The following is a 15,848-nucleotide window of genomic DNA, read 5'->3' as shown; positions in this document are numbered from 1 at the left end:
TTTCCAGGACTGGGGTGTGTTAGCACAATTAAGAAAACAACACTCAACTCATTCATCCAGGGGAACATTAAGATCCAGTCATCTTTTTAATTTTTTTCAATACTCTTTTGCATATGTAAAAAATAAACCAACCAGACTTAAAGATATTAATATTTTCCTATCATAAATTTAAGGGTGAAACTATTTTGCAGTCTTGTAGTTTTTATACATGGACAGTTTCATTTCCAAGTCAATACGTAGCAACATGTTTTGATTTCATCCACAAAGAAGACCATACAACCCCGCCGGCCTTCTTCAATAAGTGCACTGGATATTACGGCCGCTGGTCCTTTTATTGTCCCGGACCAAAACCGCCACTAGTGCGGGAACTACAACTCCCATAATACATTGTGCAAGCAAGAGCAAATACGGGGAGGAATGTGGTCTGCGCGTGGGTTCTGGGAATGGTAGTTCTATGGCTTCTTCCCCTTTTTTCCCCTCAGCTGAGGGCAGGTTTCTAAGCACCTGACTCTTTGGAGGGAAGCTGTAAAAACTACATTCTCTACCACTCCCTTTGGGGGTGTCATGCTCAGGGGCTTGTTAATAAGTCAAACAGGAACTGATAAGGTGCCTTGGAGCGATTTAAAAGGTAAGGAGATACCAGCTAGGCTTTGCTGGGGAGGGGAGATTGTGCTTTTTGGTTAAGAGCCTGTGGCATTTTATGTAGTTTGAGTCATCATCTTACATGGTTGAGGTGGAAAATGCTTGCAGTCATAGCCAGTAGCTCACCTGAGGGAGGGGGGAGAGGTCACTTGCCTTGTGTGTAGGTGGTAACTCATGCCTACTAGTTAACAGTAACAAAACAAGTGGAGAATAATTCCACTCTCTATTGTGATGGCAAAGCTGTCTGTGGTGTGTCAGGGATCTATATCTTGAACTCTTGCTAAATTAAAATTCTTGTTGTGGTGTCTTTTTTTAAAGCCTTTCTAGTTCTTGTGATTGTGGCCAATGTTCCCTCTAATCTTTTCCGTCCATGCAGAATAAATTTTATGTGCACTGAGGCATGTGAGAATGTGCACCACCAAAAGAACAAAAAACGTAGCTGTGGGGGCTAATCAGCTTGGAGGCATTTGAATTTCTCCTGAATGGCTGCACAAGCATACAGCTTACAGGGAGCATGGATTGTAGTGATGAACTTGCAAGTAAACTGATGCAGCAGCATCTGTCTGCGTCTATTGATAGTTCCTGTGCTGCTGTGGTCTCTGATAAGTGTGTTGAGCAGTAGCCAAGAGAAATTGTCAGGGCTGTTTAGTGCTGCTGTTCAGAATTCTGTTGGGGGGGGCATTGAAGCACCCCAAAAACATGTCAATTTCATGCTGCTGCTGCTTGGGAAGGCTGAGCAGTAGCAGCAGAGGCAGTCAATGGAGAGGGGACAACAATGGTTGCCCAGTGACTGAGGTACGAATCATTAGTGAATGTTCCTGAAAATGTTGGTCTTAGTTCTCTGACCAGTTGGTATCTAGGACATTTTTCATGCTTTGATCATAGCTGACAGTTTATGCTGAAGGATCACAAATTGCTTTATGCAAGCCCAGGCCATATGTGCAGCACCACTGTCTTGCAGCCACCTCTGGGGTGAAGTTCAGCAATCAATGGGCATGCAGAACTATGCAGGACAGTAGGGTTAAAAAGGAAGTTTTGTCTAAGGCCATGGTGTCCAATATGTAGCCACAGGTGGCTATTTGGCTGGTTGAGTGTGGCTAGTTTGCTATAGCCACTATAGTGGCTATTGTTTCAGAACTGGTTGGACACTACAGCTGTGTCTAGACTGGCAAGTTTTTCCGCAAAAGCAGCTGCTTTTTGCAGAAAAACTTGCCAGCTGTCTACACTGGTTGCTTGAATTTCCGTAAGAACACTGACTTCCTACTGTCTGAAATCAGTACTTCTTGCGGAAATACTATGCTGCTCCCGTTCGGGCAAAAGTCCTTTTGCGCAAAGCTTTTGCGCAAAAGGGCCAGTGTAGACAGCTCAGATTTGTTTTGCGCAAAAAAGCCCCGATCGCGAAAATGGCGATTGGGGCTTTTTTGCAGAAAAGAGTGTCTAGATTGGCACGGCTGCTTTTTCCGCAAAAGCACTTTTTGTGGAAAGCGTCCGTGCCAATCTAGACGCTCTTTTCCGCAAATGCTTTTAACGGAAAATTTCTGTTAAAAGCATTTGCGGAAAATCATGCCAGTCTAGACGTAGCCTACAGGCCTAAAGTTACTAGGGTGCAAAGCCCTATTCTCTACAAGGACATGAATAATCCCTGCTATTTTTATAAGGAGACAGGCCCTATGGGTTAGTAAACAGACACAATTCTTAGTTCTGTCACTCTTTTAAACTGAATGATAATGCAGCATCATTTGTAAATCTTCAGAGAGGTGGCAAATTTTGGAAGGACCTTGACAATGAATTACTTTCCTGCTCCAAGAATTGGATCTGCTAGCTAGATCATTTGAGGTGCATAAGAACGACCATACTGGGTCAGACCAAAAGTCCATCCAGCCAAGTGTCCTGTCTGCCAACAGTGGCCAGCACCAGATGACCCAGAGGGAGGGATCACAACAGGTAATCTTCACACGATCCCTCCCCTGTCACCCACCTCCAGAGAAAGAGAGGCTAGGGACATGTGGATGGGACTTGTATACTTGAAATTACCAAAGATGCTATATCTGTCTTGTGAGAAAAACAGACAGCATAAAGCTGCAGGACTGTCACTGCTCCTGAACTGTGAATTAATGCAACACGAATAAAAAAACCAACACCAGCCACCTTCCCTCTCCCGGCCCTCCCCCAGTGAAACTCTGAGAGACCTAAAATGAGGGACAAATGGCAGAGGCAAAAAATGTGGATTTAATTTAATTCCCTACATGTAAAGTAATTCATGGCCTGAAAAGAAGTCACACCAATGCTTTGAATTTGTGAGGTACTTCTCCTGCTCAGAGTGCTTTAGACACATCATAGACGTGACATTTCTGATGTCTTAAATTATTTTCTGTATTAGACAGCATAGTAGCATAAGGTTGGCGTGGGAAGTAGGTAAGATTGAATCTCAAGTACCTCATATACATTAAAGAAATATTGCCAAGGTAAGCAACACTAATAGTAAAATATGTGGGTAATGTTTGCCTACACAGCCACAATGTTTTGGATGTTTCACTGCTTGTGCATTGTCAACACCACATATGCCAACTCGGTCCACCCAATCAAAGGCAGTTTTAAGATTAAACTATTTCAATTCCTGAAAGCTGTGGTATGCTCAGTAGGCTACAGAGCAAAATAAGATGGAGGCAGCCAGAGCATCAGTTTGATGATTTCATTTGTTGAATCTCTTTGCCCTCATTATTGCACCTTCTTAAGGTGCCAGGAACAAACTATTCATGCTTGCAAGGCTTTTGTGTGTGTGTCATGATGATTTAAAACAAGCTCTTTTCAGGGGAAAACAATGGATAGTTTGGATGTGAACAAATTTTCACCTGGGAGTACTACATTTCACTGCATGCCCTTCAGCCAAACTTGGAGCCTGATCCTGTGGTCCATACTCGGATAAAACTGAAGCCAGTGAAAATCTTGCCTGAGTCAGGAGAGTATGATCTAACTTTCAAGCTTTGTCTATACATAAAAAAATTACCTGCTGCTGAACTGCAAAGCATGGCTCAATTGGGAATGTAGATTGGAATAAACTAAGTTCAGCTGTATCTGTGGTTTACTCCTATTATCAGCAATGCCCAGGTCTCCTACCTCTGCAGACAAGGCTTAAATTAGTAGCAATAGAGTGAGGTCTCTAGGTCCTCTTGCCACCACCTCATTAAGCAGCAAATCCTGAACTTCTGAAATGACACAGGGTTTCTGTTACCCTGTGTCTCAAAATACTTGTCTGAAAAGGCAGTTGTATGTTTTTGCCAATGCATGTAAAAGCATAAAATATGTGGATAACCTTATTATGTAAGCCCAAATGGAGTTGCTGTTACTACCTAGAGAAATGTCCCATTGTCACAGTTCAATACATATATTAGCTGGTGATTCCACATGGATCAGAGCCTGTTGTTTGTCATTAACATGCTTTAGTAACTACAGTAATTGGTTAACAAAACTGTGTTCAGAAGCCTGGTTGGGGGTGGTTAGTAGCTAGTAGAGGCCAGGCAGATATGCAAGGGGATCAGTACATTTGCTGTAGCTGGTGAGTTGATATTTTTGTACGTTTACATTATTTTTTTAATGCACTTTGAGATTACTTTTTAAGTGAAGGGCTTGAACTGTATCCAAATAGCTAATTCTTATTATAAAAGAAGAGGATAAAGAATACCTTCTTGCCTTCTGTTTATCATTGAACTACAAGCCCTCTTCCTCATTCCCTCCCCGCAATGTTTATGTTCAAAATTAAGCACAAATGCATAGGCTTATAACTGTTTATGTCTCGATTGTAATGTAAGAGACAAGACAAAGGGTTACTCATTTCTTGCTGAACCCTTTCCTTCCCTCATATGGAATGGTCAGTTTAAGAGACTTTTTGCATAGTGTAATCCTCACAGGAAAGAGTAATGTATACATCTGTATGTTGGAAGTGTAGAGAGATGTATTATTCATACCTTGTTAACGTATACACTGGAAAACAAGCTGCATTTATAGTTCTTTTCCCTTTCCGCTTGTGCTGCTATAGTTAACTGTCTCGGTATTTCCATTATAAGCCCATGTCTTCTGAGGTGTATAACTGTCTTTAAAACAAAGAGTTGATTGATCTTGTATATAACAGAGAACATACAATATTGCATTTAGAAAACAGCTGTAAGTGCATATATGGGCAAATAATCCCCATGTACACACATGCTCCTGTAAGATTAACTAGAGTTATACATATTAAGGAGAGAAATAGTATTTTACCCTTGAAACTATGCTCCTGTCAGATCTAAAAAAGCATTTCAAAGGTTGCTGATGGCCTTTCCCTCTCCCTCGTTTTACAAATGACAAGGCTAAGGCACAAATAGATGACTAAATACCTTTGAAAATCTGGCTGAGAGGGATGTTACATAATTAGCCTTGGATCAACATGGAAACTTAAGGCAGTTAGGAACAGCACTTAGAGCAAACTGCACGTGCAGTTATTTGCTGTAACCACCAGGCACGTTGCCTCTCCCAAGAACTATTCACCATTAATTCAGCTAAATTTTAACTGGGGCAGAAGAGCCTAGTGTTTTTGTTAGCAATAATTGATGCAGCAGAGCTGAAAGAGACAGGGTTTATTAAACATACCACGGGACTAGTCTTCCATAATGTATCTCTGCTCTTTCTCTCTATGCAGATGCACCTCCCCCCCCCCCCATTACTCCTGATCCTTGGGGGGTCTCACTCATCTATGCCCCTTCTGAAATCTGTGTTTCTCCAGTCCCCCTCCTTTTACTACCTATGGGAGCTCCTTTGCAGCTAATGATTCTTTTCCACTTTTCTTTACCTTTGATTATATTCATATGTAAATAAATCATAGTTAAATCCCTCACTTAAACTGGGCAGCAGATTGTCTCCAGCAGGGTTCTAAATAGTGAAATCTGTGCTAAGGATCATTTCCGTTAAACAAGACTCTTCTTAGCAAACTAGAGAAGCAGGTAGGGTGGGGTCCACAAAAGGATTTAAATGCTGCAACAGTGCCTAACTTCCAGAGACCCAGAGAATCACAGGAACAATGCGGCATTCCAAAAAGCCGAAACTCCCTGTACAGAGAATGGGAAGAGAGAGCATTCCACAAATGTGACCCACAGTAGCCTGCACCCAGCACATTTGGTAGCTCTCGGTCTAAGCTAGCCAATGGGAGATGCTGACTAGAGGGGTGTGCCCAAAGCCTCTTCCCTGTTTCAGAGAGAGGTGACTTTTTCTGTTAGCAATCCAAGAATGGGAACCTGCTGCCTAGAGTCAGGTGGCTTATGTGTAACACCCACACCTGGTATGGTTCACTCAGGCCTGGCCAAAGAGTTTGCGGGGCCCATGGCAACGTAGCTGAGTCATATGACCAAGCAGCTCCCCATCAGGGCAGTGAGTCAGCGACCGGGTGGGCGGGGCGGGGGCGGGGCAGCATGGGGCCGAGGCAACTGCCTTGCTTGCCTTGTCCAAAGGCCAGGCCTGGGTTCACTATCTCATGTAGTGATGCTTAGACCACTTACAGGGAGAGATAAGAACAAAGGAGCTGAACAGCCTAATCTGAGAATAAGTTGGCTTAATAGCTCAAGCTGGAGAGAGGCTCTTACACTAAGTTCCAGAGGTCCCAGGTTCAAATCTGCCCTGTGATGGTTACCTATGCACCTCAGGAGTGAGTTAGGTGCCTGTTGGTGCCCCCCCCCATAAAACATCAGGAGGAGCAGTTGGTGGGGTCCCCCTTATAACTCTTTTATTCCAGAGGTTAAAGTACTCACCAGAGATGTAGGAGATCCAGGTTAAATTCCCCTCCCTGTGACTGGGCAGGGGCATATTGAACTTACTTCTCCCACATCTCAGGTGAATGCTCTAACCTCTGGGCTAAAAGTTATAAGCGGGACAGTAATATGACCACCACTACCACATCCTCCTCTTGGATTCTGACAAGGACCCAATCTGGTGGGAAGCTTCTAAGCACACTTTCCACATTGGGTCCTTCACATGGCTAAGGTGGCTGCGTATCTGTCTTTCCTGATTTGTGATTTGCTCTGGGGCATAGTTGGGAGACAGACATGCAGGTGCAGGATTTTCTTCTCTGATGCAGCCTGTGCTCTGTGTTTCCAGCAGATGGAGAAACTCCAGAACAAGTTATATCTGATGCTGCAACAAAAATAGATTGAAAAATGCTTTAAAGTTAAAGACTTATTCAAACTTACTTGATGATCCCACTGTTCAGATGAATCTCTGCCTAGAGCCACAATGATTAGAACAGGCAAGGAGGTTTTTCCATGTGAATCCAGTTGCTACCTTAGTGCAGTGTTGGGTGAGAGGGGGAGCAGTAGGAAGTGACCATGTCTTGAATGAAAATGAAAACTTAATGTGGAAAGTGAGTAAGGAAAAACAATTAAAAGCTGAGGCACATTGGCAAGTATTTGTCCAAGATGGCTGCTGGAGCTAGCTTGTTGTTGGAGATACTCACAGGATCAAATGACTATTAAATGGGAAAATTTCAAGTAGAAAGTAAAAAAGATGCATTTTAAGGGTATAATAAAACCTGTAGATTGAAGTCTTGGTTTAGTGGGAAAACTGTTTCTCTTATCTTGAAGCTGTGATCTGAAGTGGACAAATGTACTCTCACTCTGACAGCTATTATTAAGAACATAAGAAGGGACATACCGAGTCAGACAAAATGTCCATCTAGTCCACTATCCTGTCTTCCAACAGTGGCCAACGCCAGAAGCCATAGAGGAAATGAACAGTACAGATTAATAAACAAGTGATCCATGCCCTGTCATCTACTGCCAGCTTCTGGCAAACAGAAGCTAGGGACACCATTCCTGCTTATGTTCTAGCATTGTGAATCAGGCCCCCAAATCAATGACTTTTGTTTTTGTTTTTGGCAAAATAATCCAACTTTTGCAAAAATAATTATTTCAAATTATCTAATTTGCCTCTGGCTTTGGAGCCAATAGTGCTCACAGCTTTAACAGGATTTTCTCTGATGCCATGAGGACTAGAAATTTACCTCTCTGTTCCTTTTAAATGAATGAGATTTTCACATAATTACATGACTCCAGGAGCAGTGGCTTTAGGAAAAAAAAATCCAGATATCACAAGACTTACCATAAAAACCAGAGAGTTGGGAATGCTGCATGTATTACTGAATAATTTACATTTCTTCTCTCTTTAGTTCTCCATCTCTTATGCATGCCCATTGCCCCTGACTTGGGTCTACTTAGAATGTGTGCCAGGGAGCTGAAGAGAGGTTTTTTTGGTGTAGCTGGCACACCAAGGAGCCAGAAAAATGGAGTATGGCAAGAAAAGTAACTAATAGGAAAGTATGCATAGAATAAGCTAAAGCTACTTTATTTCACATCTTCTGCTCCTCGCTGTTTAAGCTATCATGACTGAGACTCATTACATATTAGCAAACAGGTTTCTATAGGCCTCAGGGAGTATAAAGTTCCATTCAGCCAACGCTTAACACTTGTGTTTGAGTTCATGTTCATGACATGTATGATGTGCATCTAGTTAAGCACAGGAATAAGTGTGGCAGGCGTAAGGGCATCACAACTCGTGGTATTTTATGCATCACCTTTGAGTTTTCCCCACTGTATGAAGGAATTTATTCCTCAGCTCCCTCTTTATAAGAATGTATCTAGTTGTCATGTGAATGTGGTGGCTGTGTAAATGCTTGTCTAAAAGATTGTGATGTCTACACCTTTCATTTATAATTTTTGAAGTATATACTGTCTGGGAGATTTTTCAAAGGCACAAATAGCAATTAGGTGTCAAATTTCCCTTTACTTCCAAGGGGAGTTAGGTTCCTATCTGCTACTTTGTGCCTTTGAAAATGTTTCCATATCTTTTATTCGCTAGTAGAACTTTGTAATGCAATGAGTTACTTTTGCAGCCTCTTATAGACTCTAACTGGGTATTGTTAACAAGGCTTAAAAAAGAACAGTAATTGACAGCTTCCTGATTACACCTTACAGTTGAATGTAATCTTTTTGCAGTAGCATTTCCTTTAAACATATACATGTGCGATAATAGCTTAACAGCATGCTGCACTGGTTTACATGCTTCTTGAACTTTAAAAAATGCCTTCAGCAATAGTATTGGACCAATGAGTTAGAGGCTTTCCCTGTTGGGCTTTTTTCTGCTAATTCACCCACCCTTTATAGCTTATACTGGGTGGGTGAAAGTTCTAGGATTGTCATTCTCCCTCTTTGGTTGGTGAATAGCAGCATGTTTGCATTATGTAGCCAATCATGCATTCTTTCCCCCCACCTTCACTTATACTTTACCTCCAGTTTTGGCTGTTTGAGTTGGACATCTTGCTTTTGCTCTGTTTTCGGGCTCCATTCTGCAACCCTAATTCATATTGAATAACATGAATTACTCATGTGAGCAGTCTCATTTACATCAGTGTTGTACGGAAGTGCGCCAGAACTGGGCCAAAGAATGGTCCTTTTACTCATCAAAGGCCCTGGACTCCCTGTCCTCTTTTAGTCTCTGTTTTAGAGAGTTGTAGGCTCTTGGGGGAGTGAGGAGAAATGGTGCATTTATTGTTTCCAGGTACTTTGTAATTTCACTTTTATTTCCCAGTTATTAATCACTTTCCAGTTGCCCTAGGCCTTGGTGATTTATTTCCGGGATGTCAGTGTTAGGCTGCATGTGGCCAGTACCTATAATCTCTTCCTCTTTTGAGCAGGCTAATAAGCAATTGTGTTCTTCAATTCAAGATCTGATCAATTTTCCTTTTCCCACACAAACAGAAACTGACTGCAGATGACTGCATACTGTGATGCTAACATAAGCTTCCTATCCGTCGCCTGTGACAATCTGTTCTAATCCGACTTTGCTCATATTTTCCTCTTGCCTTGTTTTGCTCCTTTTGTTCACTCTTGTGACTTCTTTAGTTGAGACACCTTGAAATTTTTGGGGGAGGCACTTTGAACTGTGTAAGAGTTTGGATTTCTATTGCTGTTAATCTTCAACACAGGTACTTGGTCTGTAGAAAAGCGATCATTATGGGTTAATTCTCCCTGAACCCACTATCCTACTTTTAAGCAGGCGACTGCCTGCAGTTGCTCTCTAATGGAGTACCTTCTGATTTATACAGGCAAAGACTTTTTTTAGGTTTTTAATTGTAATCTAGAGAGCTAAGGGAGGGATTCTGTAACTGCATTTAAACAAGATAGGTCTCTAAATATTGCTAATCATTTGGGGAAAAAACAGCTAGGATACTATAACTCCCTGGTCATTGGCTGTAGAATTGTCAGACACCCAGTTTGAGATACCTTATCCATGTACCTTAGGCCTGGATTCATAGAGGTACTTCGGTGCTTAAACCCCAGGTTTTGGTGCCTAAGTCCCATTCCTGGGCTCCATTGTGATCCATAAACCCCCTAATAAGCTGCTTCTGTGCACTGTGAACTCCCTTGATGTCTACATTTTCAGGATGAAAATTTCCCAAGGGCCTATGTTTCTGCTTCTGGATACACAAACTGCAACCTCCTTCTAGCTGCCTGGAAACCTAAGTCCTAGACTAATCGGGGGAAGATAAGTGGAAGAATATCTGTGGGACCTGATCAGCAAGAATGATCCAGAGTCACCAAATAACTAAGATCCTATTCAAAATCTGGCCAAAGATGGTATTGCCTATCTTATAACTTTATAGCTCAGTGATTCGATCATTCACCTGGGATGTAGGAGACCCAAATTCAATCCCACACCTCTTCTTCCTAGAGCTGCCAGTTCTCAGGATTGTCCTGGAGCCTCCAGGAATAGAAGACTAATTTTTTTATTAAAGGTTATGTCAAGTGATGAAATCTCCAGAAATATATTCAACCAAAATTGGCTTTTATCTGAGGAGGTGAGACTTTTGAATGGAGTCTGCCACACCTCTTAGAAGAGTGCTGTAATTACTGAGTCAAGGAATAGTTTCTACTCCTCTAGTCTCTTCTGTTGAAGCTGTTCATGGTATATAAATAAAGAGTCACTGCAGAAAGGGATCTTCCACCAGGCTAGAGATTCATTCATTCTTTCCCTCTGGCCCTGTGAATCTTTAAGAATTTACTCAACATGAAACCACTTCAACAGGAAAGACTGCTGAGAATAAAAGAATAGTGCAATCATATAGGGGCAGAATCAGAAAAGCTAAGACACAAAAATGAGTTACATCTCGCAAGGGTTTTTAAAGGTCATACGAAGAGATTCAATAAATACACTAGGAGCAAGAAAAAGATAAAGGGAAAGCATAGGTCCACTACTGGTTAGATCTCTGTCCTTGCAAACACATGACATCAAGAAATGAGGTGCATAATGCTTATTTTGTGTCTTTATTAAAAAGGTTAATTGTTAATGGATACTTAATACAATTAATATTAATGTTAAGGAGGGAAAGAATAAGAGCCAGGTCAGGGAAAGAACAGAGTAAGGAATATTTAGAAAAATTAGAGAGAGGTTGGTTGGCAGGGCCTGATTAAATTAATTTAAAGTTACTTAAGGAACTATCTGAAGCAATCTCAAAATTGTTAGAAATTATCTTTGAGATCTCCTGGAGGACAAGTGAGGTCCCAGAGTACTGGAGAAGGGCAAACATAGCACCTATGTTTTAAAAGGGGGGGGGGGAGGGAGCAGGACCTAGCTCATTATAGACCAGTTAGCCTGGCTTCAGTACCTAGTAACATGCTGAATCAGATTATTAAACAATCAATTTGCAAGTTTAAAATAAAAGCCAGCATGGATTTGTCCAGAACAAATCATGCCAAACCAACCTAATTTCCTTCTTTGACAGGGTTATTAGCCTAGGGGAGGAGAAGCAGTAGATGTGATAAGATCTTAATTTTAGTAAGGCTTTTCACACAGTCCCACATGACCTTCTCATAAGCAAATTGGGGAAGTGTGGTCTTGGTGAAATTGCTACAAGATGGGTGTTCAACTGACTGAAAAACCATCATCACAGCATAGTTATGGCTTAAAGTCAAACTGGGAGGATATAACTAGTGGGCTCCTGTAAAGGTTTGTATGACACCCAAGACTAGTCAATATTTTTATTATTGACTTGGATAATGGAGTGGAGAATATTATTATAAACATTTGTGAAAGATAACCAAACAGGGAAGGGCTGCAAACACTTCGGAGGAATGGATAATAATTTTAAAAGACTAACAAATAGAAGATTGTTGAATTTCATGTTGTTGATTTCAAACAAAAGACAAATGCAAAAGTCAACACATAGTAATGAAAAATCAAAGGTACAACTGCAAAATGCGGGATGGAGGCAATTGGCTAGGTGGTAGTACTGCTGAAAAGGAACTAGCATTGATAGTGGATCACAAGTTTAATATCAGTCTTTAATGTGATGTAGTTGCAAAAAAGGGCTAATACAATTCAGTAGTAGATTAAATGGAGCACTGTATGTAAGACACGGGAGGTAACTGTCTTGATCAACCTGGCACTGCTTAAATTTCAGTTGGAGTTGTCCTGTTCTGATCTCCATGCTTCAGAAAAGAGATGGACACATTGGAGAGAGTTCAGAGGGGGAGCAACAAAAATTATTAGAAAACTGACCAGTGGGAGAAGGTTAAAACGGGACATATTTAGTCATGAGAAGAGAAGAGGGGCACTGATAGCCCTTTATAATAACAATTTTCAAACATATGAAGAAGATTTTGATCAATTATGTCTGTGTCCATTGAAGATAGGACAAGAATTAATGGGCTTGATTTGCAGCAAGGGAAACTTTAGGAAAACTTTCCAACAAAAAGGGTAGTCGAGATCTGAACCAGGCCTCCAAGGGAGGTTATGGAGTTTCTGTTGTCAGAGGTTTTTAAGAACATGTTATATAAACACATGAGGAATGGTCTAGGTCAGGGGTATCCAACCGGTGGCTCCAGAGCCATATGCAGCTCTTCAGAAGTTAATATGTGGCTCCTTACATAGGTACCAAATCCAGGGCTGGAGCTACAGGTGCCAGCTTTCCACTGGGCTGGAGGGTGCTCACTGTTCAACCACTTCCCTAGGTGCTGTTCTACTTTTCCCTTCCCCCAAGGATCCTGCCACTTCCCACCCTCTCCACTGAGCCTGTCACACCCACGCTTCCTAGGGTTGCCAGATGGTTGAAACAAAAATACTGAATGTGCCCCGCCCCCCCCCCACAAAAAAACCCACCTAGAAAAAATTCTGTTGAAGAGGAAAAAAGGGTGGAGACCACAGTTGTTAAGCAAAAGAAAAGGACTAAAAAAAATTAAAATAAAACAGCATGTCCCCTTTAAGAGTGAGTACAGGGATAGGAACAGGGGAGCCATTGAGTATTAAGACCGTTTTGTGCCGGCAGTCTTGGGGAACCAGGTAAGCATGGGGGCTGGGGTTGGGGGGGCTGGGGGTGTTGGGGGCCAGAGGGAGTCTTGGAGGGGGTGGGGGGAGAAGGCCGGGAGCAGAGTGTTTGTAGGGTTGCCAGGTAACTGGCATTTTTGCCTCCTGGCTGGGGAAAAATTCAGAAAATACTGGACATCTCAGGTGTCCGGTATTCTCTGAATTTGTTTACTGGATAGGAGACAAAAATACCAGACTGTCCAGGTGAATACTGGACACCTGGCAACCCTAACGCTTCCCCCCTCTAGTGTCTCCCACAGTGTGCAGGAGGAAAAGGAGAAGGAGGCACTGACCGGTGGGGCTGCCAGTGGACGGGAAGTGCTGAGAGTGGTGGTGGGGAGATGATCAGAGCTGGTGACATATAACTGTTGCTCTTTAGCAATGTGCATTGGTAAATTCTGGCTCCTTCTCAGGTTTAGGTTGGCCACCCCTGTTCTAGGTTTACTTGGTCCTGCCTCAGCACAGGGGCCTGGACTAGATGACCTCTGCGACAGGTGTTCAGTGTCTTTCGGGATGAATGGTTTTATATATGATAGTGTTCTATACCTAAAGGGAGGGATAGTACAGCTTCCACAGGTATTAAAACAGGAGGGGGTGATAAACTGTGCAGCTGCCAAGCACACTGTTGGTCAGGCCTTATGACCTTTTTCAGTTGGTTCATCCTAAAAATTTGCTCTTCACATTAGATTCTTAATAGGCCACTAGACTACATCAGCTTCTTTATATATTGGGTGTTGGTTCTGTATTATACAGGACACACCTTGTTAGATTAGTTGTAAATATCTTATTGATCACATTTCTATTAAAATAGACAGAATGGGCTGAACTACTTGCTGTGGTTTGTGGTCAACTTGCTTACACTACAAAATTTCCTTGAACTGAAGGGGGCTGTTAAGGAATGCTTTAGATGATCGTATCAGGTAATTAAGCTTTTAATATTTCCTATATTTAAAAATAAAAGTATACCTTCTGATATATCAAATAGCATAGGTAGTTCTACAGTATCTTCATTATAAATCTATAGGCATATAAATAGAAAATATTATTTAGCAAGAGTTTATGGTGAAACCAAGCTAGTTTAGCTTTTACTCAGCCTACGTATCCTGTCTATGAAACACAGAAACCTTATATGCTGTTAGACACGTTTTAAAAGCGTAGGCCTAAATTAGGCCAGGGATTCTGGCCTTTGTTTTGAGATCTGTGACTTTATTTATTCCGTATTTTCTATGTCATCACCAAACCAATCAATGACAAGCATTCTGAAGGCTTTCATTATTGTAGAATATTTATGCTGCATTCCAGTTTAGAAACTATTTCTGTTGCAGCAGTGTTTAAAAACTGTTCCTGGGCATGTGGACAAGACTTTAAAAATCATTAACTGTTCTTGGAAAATATATTTTTTTAGTTAAGGAATAGTTCAATTTCTAGTAATTGTTGTGAAGTTTCTGTGCTTCCTTAGTATTTTTTTTAAGCTGCTATAAACACATACATGTAAATTGGTTCTCTTGTGCTGTAAGACTTCATCTGCTTCTTTACTGCAGGCCATTTACTGCCCTTTCCTCTACTTTAGTTTTACTGCAGCCGGGTTCCTCTCTCTATATGTGATTCTGCTGCACATTGAGGGTGGGGGAAGGGTCGGGATATGAAGCCCAACCAAGCATAGTATTGTGTGGAACAGACCCGAGTTCTGTAGGCTCTCCCTGTTGTTGAGGGGAATTCTAGATGGAAGCTTAAGGTCCCTTCCAGTTCTAGTATTCTATGATTCTATGCCCTGGTGTTGACCACAGTATAAATGCCAATGGATTGTGATCCCAATGGATCTACTCTCTGCCTGTCCCTGAATACCTGTACTACAACCTGAAGGAAGCCTTGCTGTGCCCTGACCTTGCAGTAAGCAGCCATAGTAGTGGATTCCTTTTCCTTTCTACCTCACCTCAGTCTTCTTGGGTATTTGACTGAGAGTAAGGGAAATTGCCCATCTCTGAAGTCACTGCCTCCTGGCAGACATCATACTTTACATACCAGCCAGTTGTGGTGTCACTCAGCAGGGGATTGTGAGTAGAAGTAACTCGCTCTTCAATAAACTCATGAAATAAGTCTTGTAATGATGCAGTGAAGGAAGAGAAGTGCTGTGAACAGTCCCTATAAATAGAATGTTTCTGAAAGTTTTCCACAGGGTGTCAGCTGGGAAATTCTCTTTTGGGAAATTAGTCTCTTTTGGGAAATTAGTGACTGGACTGTGGTGTCATTGTACATACTTCGTAGCAAATGGACTTGGGAGGTATATTCTGGGTGGGTGTTGGGTTGAGTGGCCTTCTCCTCTACATGGATGAAGATGGCAAGTTAATAACCTCAGCAAGAAACAGGTGCAGGGGTGTAAAAACGCAGTGTCCAACAACAAACTACTTCTGTGTTCATTTTGTTCCATGTGGGATGCTGATTTAAAAATCTTATGTTCCTTCATTTTGAGTGTGTTTAAGAATCAGACATCCACCTCCAAATGTGATCCTGGAAAGTTCATTAAAAATAATTCAGCAAAATCTAGGCCCAACTCTATACTGACTGAACTTGACATGAGTTTTGCCATTGCCTTCCGTGTGAGAAGCATTAGACCTTCTGTGAGCAACTATATGAACTCTTTAGCAGTGCAGGAAAGTCCAAACTTCTAATGTCTCGCTCTAGAGATTTGTGACTAATCCTCCTCCTTTTTAAAGAAGCTTTTAAGAAATATTCCATATAGGCCCAAGGAGATCAGTGTTATTTGGGATCAGTTTGTTCCTAGTGATTAATCCTTCATGTCTCCAATCTTGAGTTGTGATGAAATT

At 41.7% G+C, this 15,848-nt stretch overlaps 1 protein-coding gene across 4 annotated transcripts in view; it reads left to right on the top strand.

The window, feature by feature from the left end:
* The first annotated feature begins 477 nt into the window (after positions 1–477).
* TBXAS1 (thromboxane A synthase 1) overlaps positions 478–15,848 on the top strand; it is a 349,992-nt gene continuing 334,621 nt past the window's right edge. The window contains exon 1 of one of the 4 annotated variants that reach the window (XM_075939406.1): positions 478–628. Coding sequence is in view for 1 of the 4 variants with exons in the window: in XM_075939378.1 (XP_075795493.1) it covers positions 565–628 (64 nt within the window). In the remaining 3 variants the exon portion in view is untranslated. Of the gene's footprint in view, positions 629–4,181; positions 4,199–15,848 lie in introns of those variants that run through there. The other 3 variants (XM_075939367.1, XM_075939378.1, XM_075939373.1) reach the window with 3 other exon arrangements.

The sequence above is a fragment of the Pelodiscus sinensis genome, chromosome 1 (assembly GCF_049634645.1).
Source record: "Pelodiscus sinensis isolate JC-2024 chromosome 1, ASM4963464v1, whole genome shotgun sequence".
NCBI classification, from domain to species: domain Eukaryota; kingdom Metazoa; phylum Chordata; order Testudines; family Trionychidae; genus Pelodiscus; species Pelodiscus sinensis.
Note: the sequence above shows the minus strand (reverse complement) of the source record. Positions and strands in the feature narration are given on the sequence as shown.